This window comes from Boleophthalmus pectinirostris, unplaced genomic scaffold (genome assembly GCF_026225935.1).
Source record: "Boleophthalmus pectinirostris isolate CB_2022bp ecotype Guang Dong unplaced genomic scaffold, ASM2622593v1 HiC_scaffold_14, whole genome shotgun sequence".
In the NCBI taxonomy this organism is placed as follows: domain Eukaryota; kingdom Metazoa; phylum Chordata; class Actinopteri; order Gobiiformes; family Gobiidae; genus Boleophthalmus; species Boleophthalmus pectinirostris.
Window position 1 is genome coordinate 4,036,641 of NW_026571047.1, and position 14,711 is coordinate 4,051,351.

The window sequence follows — 14,711 nt, forward strand, 5'->3', positions numbered from 1 at the left end:
CAACTGTCTCCACCTTCTTTGAAAAATAAGAACAGTCTGAACCAAATATTAAAAGTGTGCGGCAAAAAAAGTTTTGTTCAGATGGAGGATTTGGCGTTTGTGTGGAGACAAAGGGTTCTCCAAAATACTAAGGATGTACTGAGCGATTCTAACCATGTACTGCACTCACAGTTTGTGCAAATGTCCTCTGGGAGATGATATGTCACCCCACAACAAAAGACCAATCACTACTCTAAATATTTTATTTCTTCTGCCATAAAGCTTTTAAATGGAAAGTAAATTTGCTCCTGTGTCCCTGATGCACTGAGGTCTGAATGTACTGCGTGTGTTGCATGTTTTTGATTTTCTTTTTTCTTTTTATTTATGGATTGTGCACGACTAGAGATCTGCAAACTGAATTGCCAATTGGGATTAATAAAGATGTTGATTGATTGATTGACTGATTGAAAACTGTGTGTTGTCTTAGCTGTTGTTGAGGAAAATCACCCTTTTCCTCGCGTGTTAGTTTCTGCTTAGACAAAAAATTACACTTGAAACAGAAATAAAGTCCAGATAATTTACAATTCAGATTTTTTTGTGAAATCCGATGTTTTTGCGAGGTCGTTCACATTTCCAATTAAATGCGACTTGTCTGTGACTTCAGTGTGAATGGTAAATGGCCCGAAAGTGTCCCACACGTGCACTGGAGACACGATGACCTCAACCCCATGCGTCAACCGCAGCGAGCGTGCTCTGTGTTTACGGAAGTTGTCCAAACATGGTCGCGAGCATTGAGCACCTGGAGATTTTACAGTTCCGGTTTCCGCCTGCTTCAGGCGGTTGGATGGATGCGCTTTGGCCGTTCAGACTGAAGTCGCATGTCAAAAGATCGGATATGTATCGGATTCAGGAGCACATATCCAAGTGGCCTGGGTCGCATTTGAAAAATTCGGATCTGTGCCGTTCAGACTGTCATTAAAAGATCAGATACAGGTCACACAGAAGCCAAAAAATCGGATTTGGGTCACTTCAGGCTGCAGTCTGAACGCAGCCTATGTCATTGACTTCAGCAGCATCGGAGAAACATGGGCAGGTTTTGTTGTGTATTTGGTTGTTCTAGACGCTCTGAAAGGGATAAAACAAATCGTTTCTTCACTGTTCCTCTGGAAATTACTCATCGGGAGCTCAAACAAGGGAATTATCGGAAAAAAGACGCAGATTATAGCTAGCAAAAAAAAAGAGATTTTCAATGGTACCATCAAGACACCTGAAGTTTCATCAAGGTATTTGCTATTTAAATTGTTTCATAGTTTATTTAATGAAAGAAGCACATTTACTGAACTAAATGTCATTAATTTATCCAGGAAAACCCGCACTAGTTTACGATTCAACAAACCCACACTGGGCTCCTGTGATCAACATGACGCACAAGTCGAAGAGTCTGTGAGCCGAACCTCGAAAGAATCGGCCATGAAAAGATCCTCGTGAACATTAGAGAGACCCGCTTGCAAAAAGTGATTTATTCTAGAAGACATAGTTGTGGATAAGCAAGACAATGAAGAAAACATGGATCCTACGACGAGTGACATGTTTATATGTGCTGGAAGATACAGTTTCTACTGCCACTCACACTGCAAATGTTTTCTTTTTACATTTGAGTTCAGTAAATGTGCTTCTCTCATTAAATAAACTATGAAACAATTTAAATAGCAAATACCTTGATGAAAGTGACGTGAGTGTGTCTTGATGGTACCATAGGAAATCTCTTTGCGTGTTTATGTAGACATAATTCCCATTTTATTTTTTATTTTTTGATAATTCCCTTGTTTGATCCTGATGAGTCATTTCCAGAGGAAGAGTGAAGAAACGAATCATTTTATCCCTTTCAGAGCGTCTAGAACAACCAAATACACAACAAAACCTGCCCATGTTTCTCCGATGCTGCTGAAGTCAATGACATAGTGTGACCGGTGTCATGGCGGCGTATGAACCGTTGCTGTAGGGGTTACGTGATTGTGCAAAGCCTCTATAGTGGGAGGTGACCATGGTTTAGACTTACAGTCCCTGACAAAAGTCTTGTCACTTTATCCATTTTGTAGAAACAAAAGCTTATAACCTGACTTTAAATTAATCGATTGGTTTTAGAAATGTCTCATATGAAGCTAAAACCCTCCCAAATTATGCTCAATATACTAAAATAAATTTGCTTCACTGAAGAAAGATTGATCATTTAATGAACACAGAAAGGTCAGATTTTGGCAAGACAAAAGTCTTGTCGCCTTGTCATATGATGCACCCAATCCTAGATTACAGCCTCACCTGTGATCAGTTACTGATCAATCAATTAGTGGGTGTGTATAAAAAGAACCCCAGCACACCAGACCTTCACATCAACTGCAACTTGACCTCTGACAACATGCCTAAGATCCACCCTGAGACCAAAGCGTTAATTATCAAGAGGCTGAAGACCAGATCCACTGCTGAGGTGGTGACACCTTCAATGTGTCTCAGCGTCAAGTACAAAGAATAAGAAAAAGATCTGAAATGACTGGAGATGTTTTTGACAAGCCCAGGTCCAGCAGACCCCGCAAGACAACTGCTCGGGAGGACCGAGCAGACTCCACCAGGCCTGGTCACCTCAAGTCCCTGTGTCAACCACAACAGTTTGTAGAATTCTGTCTCGAAATGGCCTCCATGGTCGAATCAGTGCACAGAAACCAGCACTAAACAAAAGGCAATTAAAAAAACTGTGTGGCATTTGCCAAGGCCCACAGCCTGCTAAAAGGATGGACACTGGAAAAGTGGCAGAAGGTGGATTTCTCAGATGAATCCTCGGTTGAATTACATCACAGCCGCCACAAATATTGCAGGAGACCTACTGGAGCCGCATGGATCCAAGATTCACCCAGAAAACAGTTAAGTTTGGTGGCGGAAAAATCCTGGTCTGGGGTTCCATCCAGTATGGGGGTGTGTGAGACATTTGCAGGGTGGAAGGCAAATATCAATAACCTAAAATATCAAGAAGTATTAGCTCCTCTTACATTCCCAACCATAAAGGGTCAGATTTTGCAGCAGGATGGTGCTCCATCACATACTTCTATCTCTACATCAAAGTTTCTCAAGGTGAAGAAGATCAAGGTGCTCCAGGACTGGCCAGCCCAGTCACCAGACATGAACATCATTGAGCATGTCTGGGGTAGAATGAAAGAGGAAGCATGGAAGGCAAAACCACCAAGAATCTTGATGAACTCTGGGGAGGCATGTAAGACTGCTTTCTTTGCTATTCCTGATGACTTCATCAACAAATTGTATGAATCATTGTTGAACAGCATGGATGCGTCCTTCAAGCTCATGGAAGTCATACAAGATATTAAATCTGGATCTCACAGCACCACTACTTCATTCACTGACGTTATACAACATATTTTTGTATTTGAAGTAAATTATTTGTTCAATTTTCTGTAGGCGACAAAACTTTTGTCTTGCCAAAATCTGACCTTTCTGTGTTCATTAAATGATCAATCTTTCTTCAGTGAAGCAAATTTATTTTAGTATATTGAGCATAATTTGGGAGGGTTTTAGCTTTCATATGAGACATTTCTAAAACCAATCGATTCATTTAAAGTCAGGTTATAAGCTTTTGTTTCTACAAAATGGATAAGTGACAAGACTTTTGTCAGGGACTGTAGTGCCTCTTCGTTGGTGCACAGACTAGCCAGGCCTCTTGGCACGTTGCACAATCTTATCCAATTGTGACAAGGATCCCCCGGAATCATCTCACTCCCCTTACAGGAGCGTCTTGCTGGTCTGATCAGGGTGATGAGTCGTGAGTCAGAATAGACCTATCACTGAGTTCTTGCCCTATTTAGTTAATTGATTAGACATATAGATAGGTTCAGTTCATGTACAAGATATTCTATTTCTATCTCTGCATCTCTTATCTGTAATCTAGTCCCTGTTTTCTGGGTCATTGTACAGTGAATTCTAATAGTACAATAATAAAATAGAGCAGTACATCAATAACTGTAGAGCAGCACATCAGTTACATCATAGCAGTAGTTATACACCACCTAAGCCTAGTTATTTATCCTAACACTGTTCTCAAATGTATGTTCAGTCGATGAGAACAAGTCTATGAAAAGTCACTCTGCTTTCATTTGTATGTAACTTGTATTTGTGTATAAATCCTCCGAGCTCAGATGCTTTGGGGGAGCTGGAGAGAAGAGGAGACTGGAGCGAGGAGAGTCAGGAGAGACTGTTGGTCTGCAGCCAGGGCAGGACTCGGCTCTGTCCATATTTGATGGAACAAGAATAAACCTTTGTCTGTATTCCAAAAACTCACTGGGCCTCGAAATGGATTCATTATTTATCATCAAGAGATACATTTTTTTTTTTTTTTCCACAGCAGAATGCATTTTTGTACTTTTCTTTCAATTTTTTTTTATTTTTTTTTTTCTGCCACAACTTCACAGATAAATACTCACCACAGGTACAATCCACCAAACCAAGTCACGATTAGAAACATGTAAAAACATGCGCGCTCTGGTTTAAAGAGAGGTGTGTGACAAAGTGGGACCTTTGTCTGATTTTAAATTCACGTTAGTTTATGTTTAACATGATTTATTTTGAAAGGGGACTTGCTTTGGGGAGTTCCCTGGATACTCACCTGGGGGGAGGTACTTCCTGTGGGCGGAGTATAAAGCAAAGCAGGTGTCACCAATTAGGGGGATTTCTGTGCAGGTATTTGGTGTTTTTGTTTGAGTTATTTTTTGTCTATTTGTACTTTTGTTGGTTAAACCCAGAAGTCTGTTTTTAATCCATTTTGTCTGCGTAAAGACACCTTTTTTGTGTCATCTGCCTCCTACTTTGACTACTTTGGCCAGCTTCCCCACAGGGTGTTTTACTTCTATCGGGTCAAAATATGGTAGAAAGCTAAAAAAAAGTTGCTGGTCAGTCACCTGCTTGTTTCTATGGATATGTCGTTGCTTTGCCTGGAATGTTTCACAATATGACATTAAAGAGCACAAACTGATGTTTATTCAATTACAGGTGGTTTTATAGCTCAAAAAAAAAAAAAAAAAAACAGGTGTGATTGTGTCTGATTGTGAGTGGGGTCGCCTCTCCACACATCTGACCGGTAATTTGGTCTAGTTTGGTTTCCATGACGATAGAACGATTTAATGCCATACTGTGAAACAAGGGTCAGCCTTATCATCAGAAGAGCCTCTAGTCAGAAAATCCATGTTCAGGTCGTCTTACAAATTGTTACAAATGAAATTGTATTTCAAGTTTTAAATATTTTAAAAAGTAAATATTAAAAGTAATAAATATATTGAAACCCCTAAAATACAGCAAAAATGTTTGAGGAAATAATGATTTGGGTGGAAATGGCGTCTTAAGTGTAACAGGGTTAATAATTCTCTGATTTTCAGGCAACAACTTGCAAAATGTTCAGTAATTCAAGCTCTACAACCTTCATTTCAATTTAATTTTAAATCTTTTTCTTTTAATATAGCATTGGTGGGTTTGTAAACCAACAAATTAAGTAATACTGACCTTGGCTAATTCTGTTATGCATGATTATGTGTTTTCCTGTCAATATCTCTAAAAATGTTGATGTTGCAGCCATTTTTAATTGGTAAACATCCAAAAAGTTTACTAATTCTTCCCTGATATCCAGGAATTATTCCCTGTTGCTTTCATCAAATATACATTCAATTGTTCAAGAGAAATGTTGCTGACAAACCAATAGAAGAGGGAATGATTTTCTGACTAGTGGGCTTTCTGACTAGTGGGCCTTCTGACTAGTGGCCTTCTGACTAGTGGGCCTTCTGACTAGTGGGCCTTCTGACTAGTGGGCCTTCTGACTAGTGGGCTTTCTGACTAGTGGGCTTTCTGACTAGTGGCTTTCTGACTAGTGGGCTTTCTGACTAGTGGGCTTTCTGACTAGTGGGCTTTCTGACTAGTGGGCTTTCTGACTAGTGGGCTTTCTGACTAGTGGACTTTCTGATGATAAGGGTGTAACCTGTGAAACATTCCAGACAAAGCTATAACATCTCATGGAGACAGGCCACCAGAAAAGTTACACAATGCGCAATAAGACACAATAAGAGCGCCGCGGCATACACATGGATATTTTGAGGTTGTCGCAGGGTCCGCTCACTGACCTTCGTGCTCACACTGTCCTTGTAGCGTTCACATTAGCATTAGTATTAGTGTTAGCATTAGCGTTAGTCGTCTTTGTCCCTCACAGTCACACGTTACGCTCCGGTGTCTCCAGGGGCCCGTAAACACATCACACTGTTTTGGGGGAGGGGCTCAAATTGTTACTCATTTTTCATGGGACAAGATGCAGTGGGACAAGATCTATAATGAATATAATGAGAGGAAAATGAATATATATATACATATTTGGTTTGTACATGAAATGAGGATTTAAAGTGAATATGACAATTTAGACTGAAACAAGGAATGACACAATGATCAAAGAAGAGTAGTTTTATTGACTTTTATTGGAAAAAATAAATAAATTAAAACCTACTATGAATACTACTATACTACTAATAATACTACTACTATACTGATACCACAACTCATGCTGACACTACTACTAGGCCTACTACTTTTGGTACTGCTACTATGACTCTACTACTACTACTGCTAATACTAGTGCTACGAAACCACTACTACTGTTACTTCTGCTATTACTGCTACTACTACTAGTACTGTTACTACTACTAATACTTCTAATAATAATAATACTTGTGCTACTACTCCTACTACTACTACTCCTACTCCTCCTACTACTTGAACTAATCCTTCAACTACTACTGCTACTCCTAATAATAATCATAATACTTGTGCTACTACTCCTACTACTACTACTACTAATCCTTCTACTACTACTACTACTACTACTGCTACTCCTACTACTCCTTCTACTACTCCTACTCCTCCTGCTACTACTACTACTCCTACAACTACTACTACTCCTACTCCTACTACTCCTACTGCTATTACTACTCCTACTGCTACTCCTTCTTCTTCTACTACTAATCCTAATATTATTCCTACTCCTACTGCTGCTACTACTACTCTTACTACTATTTGTACTATTACTCCTACTCATCTATTACTACTACTATTACTCCTATCCTACTGCTACTACTACAACTCTTACTACTACTTGTACTATTACTCCTCCTCCTCCTCCTAATACTCCTACTGCTACTACTCCTACTCCTACTCTTACTACTACTTTTACTATTACTCCTACTCATCCTCCTACTATTACTACTACTATTACTCCTACTACTACTCCTGTTCCTGATCCTAACAATTATGATTAAACAAATCCAAATAAACAACACCTTTTTAGTGTTAAATGCAGGTTCTGTGCAGGAGTTTGTTATTTGTCAATAGAGTAAAGAATGAATCATGTGTATAATGAAAGCACTTGATTTTTTCTTGTTGTAAACAGTCAGAGGAGTAGAGGAGTGGAGGAGTGGATGACATTTAGTGTAAAATGTTTTGACAGACGTAATAAAGGTCTGTCTAAAAACAAACAAAAAAAAAATCTCTCCCTCTATTTCCTTCTTCCCCCCCTCTCTATCTCTCCTCTCCCTCTGTCTCTCCCTCTCCTCCTCTTTTTCCTTTTTTTCCCTTCTCTCCTACCCTCTCTTTTCCTCATTCACCCCCCTCTCTCTTTTTTCCCCCCTCTTCTGCTTTTTTTTCTCTCTCATTTTGGTCTTTAAACATCCATATTAACTTCGTTCTGCATGATCCTGGGGTTTGTAATTTGCCATTTTCTCTGTGAATGAATTCCTATTCCTAATATGAAGCTCTGATTTGCCCTTATGACTCCCAGCCTCATGAGCTTCATTTGACTGGAGTCAAATGACGTCCCTCATAGTCCATTTCTTTATACACTCTATGGCCAAGACACATTATAGTTGATTACATAAACATTTACACCGGTACAACAGATAAACACCAAATATGAGAGAAGACACTCTGTCTCATCATCACAGAGTGAAACAACAGAGTGGAGAGAGACAGGTGCAGGAGAAACATTCTGTTGTGTTGTAAAAACACAGAGGACACAGAGGACGGACACTTTGGTCCTGAAGGCTGTTACTCTCCTCACACTGTTTTTGTTTAAGCTTTTTATCATGATTATATTTTACTGCTTATTGTGCTTAAACTAAATAAAGTGATCTAGAAAAAGTGTTTAGAGTCCCTTTAATAAATGGACATATTAGAATTGTGGATGTAATCCATTATTAGTAGAAGGTAGAAAAGTTCTCACAGATAAACTTGTGCTCTTTGGGCAGGATAAATTTCACATTAGCCTGTCAGTTTGGTCTTGGCCTCAGGGAGCAGTCAAACTGTCCAAACACCTCCACAGGACAAACCTTTGAAACTGTTTCTATCAGCATTGGAATAGTTTATTTTGCCATGTGACAATGATCTTAAACGTGGGAGGGCATCATTATAAATCCTACAAACACATGATGATGTAACCCTGTGACAGTCTGTTTCTGCTGAACAAACACATGTCTCTGTGGTGACTCAGAACACCTCACCTCACACATGCACACGCACACATGTGTGTGTGTGTGTGTGTGTGTGTGTGTCAGGGGCTGGGGGTTGTGATGGTTCTTGGAACTAAACTCTGAAACACATCTGAAAAACAAGACCAAAGTCAGGGGCATTATTATATATTGAAAACATCTAAAAATATGAAACAATTTCACTTAATTTATAAACATTCTTTATTAGAAATCTTTAGTCACTATATTCCAACCGTTTTTCAATAGAAATAATCATTTCAGCAGTTGGCCTGTCAGCCTGCCCCAGGGCAGCTGTGGCTTAGCACCTCTGCATGAATAAAACATTAAAGTGTAACGTGGATGTGGAAATGAGCTTATTAAGACTCATGCCAGTCTTCATCCAATCACACACAGACTGGAGCTACATTAGCAGGTTGCCAGATTCCTCACTAATCACCTTCTTGCCAGCTGCTGCCACTGTTATGCCCTTGGGCAAGACACTCCATGTGATTATAGGCTCAGTGTTGTACAACACACATGACACATGTGTTTCATGTTTCTCTTCTCTCACAGGTGAGAACTGCCGGAGCTTCATCTATGTGGCCCCAGCCAACGAGCGAGGTAAGAACCACATTTTTATCTCTATACTTCTCCACCAGTACTCCTCCTCCAGTGCTCCATCACCATTGCTCTGGCATCAGTGCGTCATCACCAGTACTCACTACTCCATCACTACTGCACCACTACCAGGTTTAGGTCCAGGTTTAGGTGAAAGTAACTAGCCACAAACCAAAAACTGTTTGTCAGAAGCACTTTGACTTGAAGTTGAACTCGTTACACCTGTACAGCACACAGCTCTGTGGGTCTCCATTCATGAGCCTGTAGCAGTAACATGCCCCCAGTGCAGAGCTGGGACTGGGCAGGAGAGCGAGCAGCTGAATCACAATAAGTCAGGTGTGTGATAAATGTTTATGAAGACCAATTATTTGATTTCAGGTCAGGGCTGTAATGTAATTTTCTCCAAACTTCAGCCTCTCCCATAGATCTCCATTAAGTCGCTCTGACTCAGCGCACTTAAAGCCAAACACATGAATCAAATAAAGTGATATGAGCACATTTAACATGCTAAAAATGTCTATGCAGATATATGTTCAATTTGAAACAAAGTTTGAAACATAAAGCCTAACTGACGAAACGCCACTGGAATTGAAATGTCATTTTGAAATTAGAGGGAGACTCAGTGCATGAGAAGTTCGAGGTGGTGGTGACCAGACTCTGTATAAAAAGCAGAGAGAGAGATCAGTCTGGATTTGTCTGGCAACATTTAAGTTTAACGACACACCCTGCTGGTTTGTTCCATTATGAAGAGGAAATCCAGCTTCTGTAATAGAGTGATAAAAGTTTACTACAATAGACTCTGTTACCTCCTCCTCCTCTCCTCCTCCTCCTCAGCTCTGTGTATTGATCTCTGAGTAAACAGTTTGAGAGGAAAGCGCACTTGTTTCATCACCCTCACGACTCAATAGTGTGCTGTGCTGATCCAAAGTGGTCCAGACTCATTTTAAATTCACTTAGAGGCACTGGGACTCTGCTAAGTCCTCCACAGCAAACAGGATAATCCTCCTCTCATACGGGCCTGGGTAAACCAATATAAAGTCCTGAGCTCAAATAAGCAAAGAAGCACAAGGGAAATAATTATTAGCGGCTAAAAAGAGTGATTTATAGCGTCTTAAAAAGGTGAACAGAACTAATTAATTTGAAACAGTTATTCCTCACGTACATTCAGAGCATCCTAATTATTCACCATGAGTTTCAGATACCAGTTTTGCCTTGACAACAACTCGCATGCTAATGTACACTTCCTGATTATCGGGCAGTAAATCGCTTTATCATCAATCATGCAGTAGAGCAGGGGTGCTCACACTTTTTCAGCATGCGAGCTACTTACAAAATGATCTACCTAATACAAAGCCAAGCAAACTGCACTGAAACACTCTGTGCCACTTTTTTGGACCGTCACCCACAGTTTGAGAAGCCCTTCTTTAAGAGAACTTCCTCTGGCACTTTACACAAAACTGTGAAAAAAGTGAAGGAAGTAGGTAAGAATTTTAAACCTGTTTTTTAAAGTTCCAAACTGGAGTTTCATTCTTTTCTGGTTTTGCAGTGATATTTACCAGCCTCTGCACGTTTACCAAACCAAACGCACATCGTGACAAACACAGATGCATTTGTGCACTTTTGTTAGACAAACTTCAGCCAAATGTGGCAGTAGGTCTGTTCTGTAGATCCGCTCTATGCTGTAGACCTGCTTTGTGCCAACACTGGAACACAAATTTAGACTGTTTTTTGCTCCACGTTTGGTCTTGCTCTTCTAATCAGCCGCACTGTGGGAGGGGCTTGTGTTCGCTGTACGCAGGAAGGAGCGAGAGCGTGAAAAAGGGGCGGCGTGCTGACGTGAGGCAGATGGACAGGTAGGATGTTTAGGAAGTTGAACCTGCCCTGTGATGCACGCTGGTACACGAGGGCACACGCTGTCGCAGACGAGCCGTGCATAGGGAGCGTGTGTGTTTGTGATGTGCCGTAGAGTCTCCGCGGGTTTCAAATGAGCGCACAGGCTGCACTGAGACGCCCCACACGCTCCTGCACCCGCTACAAGTTTATTACCAACAGCAGCGGCCGTAATGAAATATGATCACACTTGTTGAGTGTCAGACCTTGAGTGAGAGACAAGACCGAGTCCAAACGTGATCGAGTCCTAGACGAGTACTAAGACAAGGTGATCTACCCACACGACCTTGGCGATCGACTGGTAGATCGGGATCGACGTATTGGGAACCCCTGCAGTAGACTTATTTTGACCTCAAGAGCGGCTTATACAACGTATCTGTACTGGGGCAAGACAGAAAAGACAAAATTATTAATTGTCATTTTTGTTGTTTCAAATTTAGTTTTTAAAAATGCATTACGTAACTTTCTTGTGGTTGATCAGCCACCTGCGTTTCGTGACTACTCTTTATCAATCTGGAATCACTCCTGTTGATGGAACTGGGGAAGGGGAGGGAGCCCAATTCAGCTTTAGCAGCATGACATCCTTCAATTTTGTACAAATTTGCAGCGTCATTTCTGCTGTTATTAAAAAGGTGTGTTAGCGTGTTCTCTGGAAAAATGACGCTGGAATCGATCGATTGAAATCACAAAAATGTATTCCCTATTCAATACAATTCTAATACAGAGCTCTGGGTCAAATCACTGTCCCTGATGGCCTACAGCTACACAGGACTTACGTCAGCAGGTCTGAACGCCTGAGTTTCCCTCAACCCAGAAATATAAAACAACAACATGAATATGCAAATTTATGTTAAACAAGTCCACGCCGTGGATCCTCCCTGAAGCATCTCCGTTTTCCTTTACCATAAGGAGATGACCGCCAGGTTTAAATACAGCCAAGTCTATTTAGGCTTGGTGCCAGCCAAAACAACTCCACTGCAACCGCTCTGTAAAGACTTTCCTTAAAAGTACACAACCTTCACAGCAGTGTCTTTAAACATATATATCAGATTTCAGTGGTTAAGCATTAACTCATTGTGTAATATTCAAACAAATATATAATTGCAGTATTTTATATACGCATGCAGTACACTCAGGATACTTTATTACTTGATATATAGGTGGTATTATGCAACTTTTATTTTATTTTTTCTAGCTTTCTGCTGTGTTCTACCATTGTCCCCTCATCCAAAACATGCCTGAAGAGGTGTCAGATGTCCGTGCATGTTTGAGTCATCTACTGATCTCTCTGGCCCTATTTGAACCCTCCTTAGGTTTAGCAGCATTATCTGCAAGGCTCCGCCCACAAGCCACCTGAAAATTCTCCATAAATATTAGGGGTGTGCAAAAATATTGAAATATCTACAGTATATATCATATCGTTTAATGTGATGATACAGTATTGATATCGTGGGCTGCTGTATCGATATATCACCAAGGGTATTTTTTAGTATATTTTACTAAATTATTTTGTTACAGCTACAGTTTTGTTATTTGTTCAGAGGAAGGAAACTCGTTTATGCGACACATTTGACATTTTCACAGTTTTGATTATTAAAATGTTTGTGTTTCATATGAATTTTACACAAGAAGTGGTTTAACAAAGACTTTTACTATCACAGACATGATTTAGCCTTTTTTTACTGAACCGTATCAAATCGATTTGAAATACATCATATTGAATCATATCGAATCAAAAGTGCACTGTATCGACATATGTATCATATTGTGGTCTGTGTATCGAGGTATGTATCGAATCGGCAACTGCTTAATGATACCCAGCCCTAATAAATATACACAAACATGATACAAAACTGTTCAAACTTCACAAACTTGATGCCATCTGCAGTCATTAGCGGGATGCACGCTGACTGTGTTGTGATCGGGCTCTGAAGGGGAAGTGACTTAATATGAAGAGCAAAGGGAGGGGAGACTCAGAGCATCAGACACTTATAAAACGTTATAAAACATGTTAATACATTGTTTTTGGTGAATACAGCAGTTTCCAAACAATAAACAGTACACTGTGATCTAAATGTGTTTTGTGTTAACAGTTAATACCCCATAGAAGTGCAGTAACATTTCTTTCATAAAATGTTTGTGCAGGAAAGTCGACTCTTGTGATTCTTTGAAAGAGTCAGAGTCAAACAGAAAACAAGCAGAGTAAATAAAGGCAGTGGTTGAGTGGAGACACATGAGGCTGGTGACAGGAGACTGTTCAAACCTCATGTTCATTCATTCAAACATCAGTCAAGTGTTTTCTGAGAATCACAGCAGCAGGAACAAGACAAGAACTCAGCACAGGAGCGTTACAGGCTCAAGGTTATAGACTCAATACAGCTATTTTAATGTCTCCATTGTTTTAACCTTAATTAAAACTGGCATGAAAAACAGACACATTCTGCACCTGTCCTGTGCTCTGCACCTGTCCTCCGTTCTGCACCTGTCCAGTGTTCTATAGTGAATGACAACATGAAGTAAGAAGTGTTTCCCACAGCTTCATATCTTATGACAATCATGTGACCAGACACTAGTGCAGCAGCAGACACGTGTCATACTCTGGTGTAAGAACCACCACAGCCTCAGTTACACCGAGCACAGGAGAAACCAGATCTGTGTTTTGGAGAAGCTCGGGCTCTCAGGTGTCCTCCACCAGTGTAAGAACCCAGAGAGGAGAAGTCCACAGGGGATGATGTTGCACAGGGCCCTCCTAACACTGCAGGATTCAGTCCACACTCCACGTACTGTACTGTGTGTGTGTGTGTGTGTGTGTGTGTGTGTGTGTGTGTGTGTGTGTGTGTGTGTGTGTGTGTGTGTGTGTGTGTGTGTGTGTGTGTGTGTGTGTGTGTGTGTGAGTGCAGGAGACAGACTCCTAACCCCAGCATGACCCCACAGCACAGGAGCTCCTCTAGAATGATGGGCACGCATACAGATACACATACACACGCACACACACCCGCACACACACACACACACACACACATACACACACACACATGCACACGCACACACACACACACACACATGCACGCACACACATACACACACATACACATGGGCTGCTGGAGTGGTTGTTGGCCTGTTCACATGTCTCTGTGTGTCTGAGGTTTACAGGATACTGACCTCCACCTCAGACATTATCTTCCTCTTCCTCCTCTCTCTTTCCCTCCATTGTTGTGTGTGTGTGTGTGTGTGTGTGTGTGCGTGTGTGTGTGCGTGTGTGCGTGTGTGTGTGCGTGTGCGTGTGCAGCATCTCACCCTTATAAATATGCTAAATGCATTAATGTATTGATTTGCATAAGTGTACATGGTAAAGGCGGGATGTATACAGGGGTTTGCATAAATACACTGTGAGTGTGTACGTTTAGTCAGTACATAGTCTTTGAAGTTCGAGTTGTATTTTCTCTTCTAAAGCGTCTCCTCCGTCAGACTGCACAGGCTCAGATGTAGGTGAGTCCCACAGAGCCAGAGCACAGGACAAAGTCACTCAGTGTTGTGTTCTTTTAACAGAAGTCAGTGTGTTTAACAGGGGACTCAGCTCTCTGTGCTCTGTCTGCACACGCACTCCTGTTTGTACAAGTACACAGAAGTACACAGAAGTACACAGTACTTCACATGAGGTGAAGCCAAGGA

General features: G+C 40.9%; 1 protein-coding gene across 1 annotated transcript in view; it reads left to right on the forward strand.

Annotated features, from left to right (window-relative positions):
- The window catches only part of gsg1l2b (gsg1-like 2b), a 48,864-nt gene that overhangs the window by 8,001 nt on the left and 26,152 nt on the right, over positions 1–14,711 (forward strand). The window contains exon 2 of the mRNA XM_020928927.2: positions 9,105–9,152. Within this exon, the coding sequence (XP_020784586.1) occupies positions 9,105–9,152 (48 nt within the window). The remainder of the gene's footprint in view (positions 1–9,104; positions 9,153–14,711) is intronic.